At 38.6% G+C, this 6,773-nt stretch overlaps 1 protein-coding gene across 1 annotated transcript in view; it reads left to right on the forward strand.

Annotated features, from left to right (window-relative positions):
• The first annotated feature begins 2,002 nt into the window (after positions 1–2,002).
• LOC104531464 (protein spinster homolog 3) overlaps positions 2,003–6,773 on the forward strand; it is a 29,282-nt gene continuing 24,511 nt past the window's right edge. Inside the window, exons 1-3 of the mRNA XM_010176348.1 lie at positions 2,003–2,210; positions 5,973–6,038; positions 6,492–6,628. Coding sequence (XP_010174650.1) covers positions 2,003–2,210; positions 5,973–6,038; positions 6,492–6,628 — 411 coding nt within the window. The remainder of the gene's footprint in view (positions 2,211–5,972; positions 6,039–6,491; positions 6,629–6,773) is intronic.

Raw genomic sequence — 6,773 nt, forward strand, 5'->3', positions numbered from 1 at the left:
GCTTCCCTTGGCACTTGTGTTTGGGGCTGGGGTAAAGCAGAGCTGCCCTTCAGCTTTCCAACCTTTATAGCCAGCTGTGATTATTCAAAAGAATTTTAATATTTTTTGCTGATTTTTTTTTCTTATCCGCAGTTGTGGATGTAAAGTTTTTAATCTCTACAAAACTGTGCAGTTGCTTTATTGCTCTCAAGTGTAGTCAACTCTTTGACTTCCTTGGTTTAATAAAGCAGTGGGATGCATAGATAATGTGACATTTACACCATGAAGGTTCTATAGTCTATAACAGAGAAAAAGGGAGTAGTGATGACATTGAATAGAGAGCAAAAATTGCTTTCTAATAGTATATTGACACACTGAAATTTTTTCAGACACAAGCTGACTTACATGGAGCTCCCTTGAGCAGGAGTGGGGAGACATACCCACAATCTATATCTAAATCCTCCCTTAGAAACTTGAGAGCTGTTATAATAAAAAAAGGGACTCCTCTTGAAATAAAATTAATATAGACTTACCCATGATTAAATTAAACATACCTTCTGGTTCATGAAGGTATGTTCATCAACCATGTTTCATTCTATCTTAATGAAATTAAGATAGAATGAAATAGTACAGTGTTGAGCACACAAAAGTAAAGGAGTCTGGATTTTACCAAAAAAGGCCAAGAATACTAAGTGTAATTTTGTTTTCCAGTTTAGTCTGAAGTGTGAAACACACAGTTCTTAAAAAAAACCAACCATAGTCTCTTGTCTTCATGCATGAGTCATAAACTGTGATCAGTACACATTACAATTAGCTGCCTCGCTCTTCAACTCGTACAGTTTACTGTTAATTTCCACTTTAAACTTTCTGAACAGAGTGCAAAAAATAAATTACCTTCTGAAGCTGGTAATCCACAAAATGGCTCAAAAGACAGGTGACTAGTCATGTTTCCAAGAAATAATTAATATAATAGGAAAACTGATGTTGGAAGAATTAAGTAAGAATACTTTTTCAAATCTGAGTGGCCAGAAGACAGGGAAGAAAAGTATTTACACACCCTGAAAGAACAAGAACGCCTTTGTGTGTCCTGCTTTCTTCCCCTTTCAAACCCCTTTTTGCAGGAAAAAGGGGAAGAAATCCCATTGCACAATTGAGAAATGTGGAATGTGCACAGGGCTGCAGAAGAGTGGCTTGTTTCGATCTCCTTTTCTCTTACTGTAGCATTCTGGGTTGGGACGTGGAGGATGTTTGGTTGGTATTCCCACTTCAAAAAAAAACCAACCCCAAACCAGCAAGTAGTCTGGAGTATCAGTCTTCTGCTTAAACTGCTGATTTGACCTCAAAGTTCAGGATCTTATTGGAAAGGATTTTGTTCTGGGCGTAGATCTGGCCAGTGCAAAGCAGATGGGTGGTAACAGGGAGAAGTGACTGGTCAGGCAGCAGGGACAAGGCTGAGTAGCTTTATTTTAAAGGCTCTGTGTGTGTGTGTCAGGAATAAAGATCTGAGGTGCAGAGAAAGCAAATGACTCATCTAGAGTTGCCCAAGAAGTCTGTGGTAAAGGAGGGCTCAAGTCAAAGATATGTACCTGATCTAGCAAACAAGCTTCTCTTTTTTCTTTCCCTCTTTTCTCTAGAAAGGCTATTTTTAGCTCTGGCAACTCTCTTGAGGCCTTAGCAAAGATTACTATTCATTTTGCATGTGCAGTTTCTCCAAGGTCATTGCTCTTGTATTTCTTAGATTCACAAGGGATTGTTTTGCTTATGTTTATCTTTAGTTTTCCTTGTCTTTAAGGTATAACATTTCAGCACTTCTGCAAAAACACAGGGCTGCAGCTTCTTTCTTTGTCAAGTTCTTCCTACTGCAAGGAACATTTAATTTCAGTTTTTAGTGGCTGGGCTTTGTTGCCGGAAATGACCGTAGTGATTGCAGTTCCTCATAGCCTGAACACAAAACTGACTAGTAGCTTGGTGCACTGTGGAAACACTTCATCATCATCTGTGGTGACTTTCTGCTCTGGGAAACATGCAAAACCCTGGTGCACATGAAAACACAGGCTTGCAGTGCCAGCTGCCTCCTGAGGAGCTGAGTTATGGAACTACTGCAGTGCACGTAAGACAAGGTCCATCTGTGCCAGTGTCAAGGAGCGGTCCGGCAAAGAGAGATTACCTGACAGTTGCTGTGCTGTGCTATGGGAATTTAATAAATTTCATGGATTGGTTCATTGTACCAGGTGAGAGCCTCTTTTCTCCTTTGAAGGAAAAATAAATTTTAAGTTCTCAACAGCTCTATACTCTCTAGTTACAAATATTTTCTAAACCAAGGATATGCTTTATGTCTTTTTAATCTTCCTCACTTGTCTGCTTTAGCCTGTTGGTCATACTGTTAATGAAACTTCCAATTATAAATATTGAAAGACCAATAAATGATGTATTAGTTATTAATGGTTAGTAGAATGCTTATAAAAACCACATCTGGTAAATGCTTAAGATTCATATTTTAAAATCTAAGTCTCTTCTAAACAGACTTCAGCATACAGAGCAAGTAGTCTCTTTTTGTGTCTGGATTCTGCAGAGATTTCACAAAGACACTTGCCTTTATTGCATACAGTGGTTTACCAGGTTCCTTTGGATCTGGTAGATTAGATATGGCATTCCTTTATCTGAGGAATAGTGATGCCATTCTCCCCATTAAAAGTACAAAAAGAAATGTTAGTTATCTTTGTGCAAGGCTTAACTTCCTCATGATCTGCTGGAAATGGTGTGATTTCTGCATGTGTAACATGATTGTGTAAAGAGAACAGAGACCCACTTCCCTAAGCATCACCTACCAAATTTACAAGTTGTTTTCTAATAAATAGTATCCTTCTTCCAAAATGTGATTATTTTTTTTATATATATATACCTAGCTATGAACAGCAAGGCATTGCTTCTAGAAAACTGGTGTGAAATCTATGTTTAAATTCTGTTTAGTGTCACTGCTAAGCATCTACCATGTTTCCAGGGATTCTAAGATCCAGGGATCTTATTCAAAGCAGTATCTTCTGCTATTTTAAATATTTTTAGGAATATTTAGGAATTAAAATAATTATAAATTAGGAGGAATCACTTGTTGTGAGCTTGCTATATTTTACTTCTGAGTGGCCTGAAAATCATAAATGTTTTAAAACCTTGAAAAACTCCAAAGGATGGATTGTTAAATCTGGACTTGATTTCTAGTGTTAGTACACAAACTAATTTTTACTACTTAGACCACTCAGAAATTTAAGACGTTCAGCCCGTATCGTTGAAAATGGAGAGAAAGTGGGTTTGGGGGTTTAAGCTTTTTCTTTTGAATACTTCTTAACCACACGTAGAAGAGGGAAGGAACCAAGTTGGAGTGAGTGCTGAATGATGCTGCAAGGCTGCTGGTGAAAAACTTCACTGTATGAGTTCTGTTGTCACCCAACTTACCCTGGAGAAGGGAAGGGGACAGGAGAGAATGCAGATATCTTTGAGCAAGAACTGGGATGCTAGGAGGGTATGCGCTTGGAAATATTAAGTGCAAGCCATCATTTAGCTCATTCCAGGCTTTGAACTATTCTTTGGCTCCTGTACATGCTAAGAGCTTAAAATTTTCAAGAAGGCCTGAGAAGCAAAGCTTGCTTACTTGTTAATGTGCTCGGTTTCTTGTGAGCGAGGTGCCTTCAGGGACATGTAAGAATTCAAGAGCTGGGGATAGAGTCGAGGCTGTTAAAATATCAAACATCTACTCTAATTACAATATATGACTAAAACGCTTTTTAGGTAACTCTATGACCTCTCGGGCCATAGGGGAAATCTCTAAATCGCAGTTTATATCACAGCAATATACTGTTCATCTGCTAGAATTCAGCTGCATGGCAGGATTCTTGCATCAGGACTTTTGAGTTTGGCTGTCCGTATGTTACTGTTAAACAGAGAGAGGTTAACAGGAAAGTGAAGGAGAGGCTTGAGTATTTTTTAAAAGTAAGCTGGTGGCTGTTGTGAAGTTGTGGTTTCCGGGCAGTTTTCACAGGCTTTGACAGAGTTTGCATCAATCTTCACGCAGAAAACAAGCTCTTCCACTTAATTGTCTGCTGGAATTGAGTCTTCAGTTTGTTAAAAATGGTGAGCGTGCAGTTCCAAGCTGTTCAGATCAATAACTGCTCAGGCCAGTTGTTTCAGTTATGCGGAGGGGATAACATTTTAATAGTGCTTGGTGTGCAAGTCAGTTTGAGATGAAGCTGTGGCCCAGTTCAAGTCCTGTGTTAGCTGTGATTTGTTCTAAATACTCTCTTAGTCCCAAACTGAATTTCCTGCAGTACAGTATTGCTGTGTGTTGATAATCAGCTACAAGAAAGAACAGATAAAACTGATTGTCCTTTTTTAACGATGCAAAATGTTTGAATGAAGTCACTGACTTCAACTTCTGAGGCCATTAGGAGAACGCTAAATGCAGAATATGTTCATGAGTCCTTGAGGAACAGCTGGAAAACCTCCAGTGCTGCTGTTAGGCTTGACCTTGACCTTGATGTGACTTCAAGTCACATCAGTGAGGAGACTGATAATGCTGCAGCCACGGGGACTGTGGGAGAACATGGCTTTAGTTTTAAATTAACTAGCTTAAGAGTGGTTTTAAGTGGCTGCAGCAGCATAATATATGGCATAACATATAAAATATGATGTAGGGGCAGAAGAGGTACCTCTTGCAAACCTCTCCCTGAGCTCCATTCTGCTGCAGATCAGCTTCTGTGAACATAGCAGACAGTTTACATAGAACTTGTTTTCTTAAGTAGTGGCTTCATCCCCTTAATAATGCTTTGTTTTGACTATTTTGGCAAAACTCAACCTGCGTGAGAAGAAATTTCTTTTTTAATTGATATCTTTCAATATCAGAGTGAAGATATGCTTATTCAAAGCAGTATCTTCTGCTATTTTAAATATTTTTAGGAATATTTAGGGATTAAAATATTTTCAGGACTATAATACAGAAATGCAAGATAGGTGAGATGGTAGATCTGCAGCAGTGGCATGATGTAGAGGTGAAAATGACCTTTTCGTCTCAACAGCATTCATGCATCCATGAAGTGCCAGATCCATGGATCTTCCCTCAGTTTGTTGCCTGGGTGACTTTCTTTCACACTTTTTGACAACTCTTCTAAGCTTGTTCCACAGCTACTGAATGGTTAGAAATCCAGATGGAATTTCTGTCAGCTGTTTATCACAAACAGAAATGACAACTTTTGTTGAAGTTTGTCTGTCATTCTCACCACTAAAAATGTTCATTTGTAAATCCAAAGTTATCCATATGTCTGCAAAATTGTCATGGAAATATGAACAGAATTACACAATCAGAACCATGATCTGAATTCCAGTAGCATTTCCCTGGCTGTGGGCTGATTTAGCCACCATTGGCTAAGGAAGACGGTGGCCATTTGCATCCTGAAAAATCCAACATGCACTAATTTGAATACTGTATATACTGAAAATATTAAGTTATTCTTAAGAGAAGCAATTTCAACTCATCCTAACAGTTATTTTTAAGAGAAGGAATTTCAGCTTATCCTAACACTTTAAGGTAATTAAGAAAATTTTATCTGTATGAAGGTAGCAATCTCCTGGCTGCAAAACTTTGCCAGGGTTTTGTTCCACATTGTGTCCATTAAATGTGTCCATTTGAACTGTCAACAGTTTGTGTGCTTACGTACGAATGGTGCAAAAGAAACAGAGCAGTTGTGATTGAAATAGCAGGTAAACTGTCTCTCAAAAGACCTACATAGTGGCAGATGATGAATTTTATCTATAGTGATAAGAATTTTTAATTGTGTAGCTGTGCTTGTGGTAGAGTGATGGTTTACATGTAAACTAGCATGCCACATGCTCTGCAACTCTTGCAAGCCCTGTTCTTGAAATAAACCTTTGTGTTGGCAAATGAATAGAGTTACAAGGAATGAGCAGGGAACTTTGCTGTCATTCAGTGTTTGATTCTCTTGCAGGGATCCTGTTAGATATACAGAAATACTTCAAGCTTAGCAATGGGGATACGGGTCTACTGCAAACAGGTAATAACAGCTCGGATGTTCAGGTAGTTTGCTTTGCTTGCATCTGTGGTCTGTTCCTAAAACACAGTCTAGTTACTTATTTCTTCTAGTTCCTACTCGTGTGTGGTATTGCTCACTTCCACATGTGGGCAGGCTGACTATAGTGCAAAACTGGAAGTCTTTGGTTCAGGCAAGACTGTAGTTGAGTCCTTTGAAAATCCAACAATACGTGAATCACAAAAGATGAAGGAATTTCTCAAGAAATACAAAACTTGAGCAATTCACACCAGTTATTTGGTATAGTTTTTTTTGAATCTGTGTTTATCTTTTTCTAAATATCAATCTACCTACTAGTTCTACAAACTCTGCCTGCCTGTAACCTCTGCCCTAAAAAATAACCTGAGTTTGTCTGAACAGTATGTACAATAAAAATAATTTGACCAATATTGTCTTTGCTCCTTCTTGGATTTCCAGTCTTCATCTTGTGTTACATGCTGGCTGCCCCTGTCTTTGGATACCTCGGTGACCGGTACAATAGGAAAATCATCCTTGGAACTGGTATTTTCTTCTGGTCTGGTGTAACATTAGGCAGTTCGTTCATCAGTGAATTGGTATGTTGCTTTTTTAGAGGGTACTATTAAAATAATCTGCATATGTCTCACAGGAGTTGACAGAGTCCTTCTCTGATCACATTTGGAAGAGCTGCCAGTGAGCAGTCACTCCCCAAACCTGGAATAAATGAACTTTGTGCAGGAA

Source organism: Antrostomus carolinensis, unplaced genomic scaffold (assembly GCF_000700745.2).
Source record: "Antrostomus carolinensis isolate BGI_N321 unplaced genomic scaffold, ASM70074v2 scaffold23929, whole genome shotgun sequence".
In the NCBI taxonomy this organism is placed as follows: domain Eukaryota; kingdom Metazoa; phylum Chordata; class Aves; order Caprimulgiformes; family Caprimulgidae; genus Antrostomus; species Antrostomus carolinensis.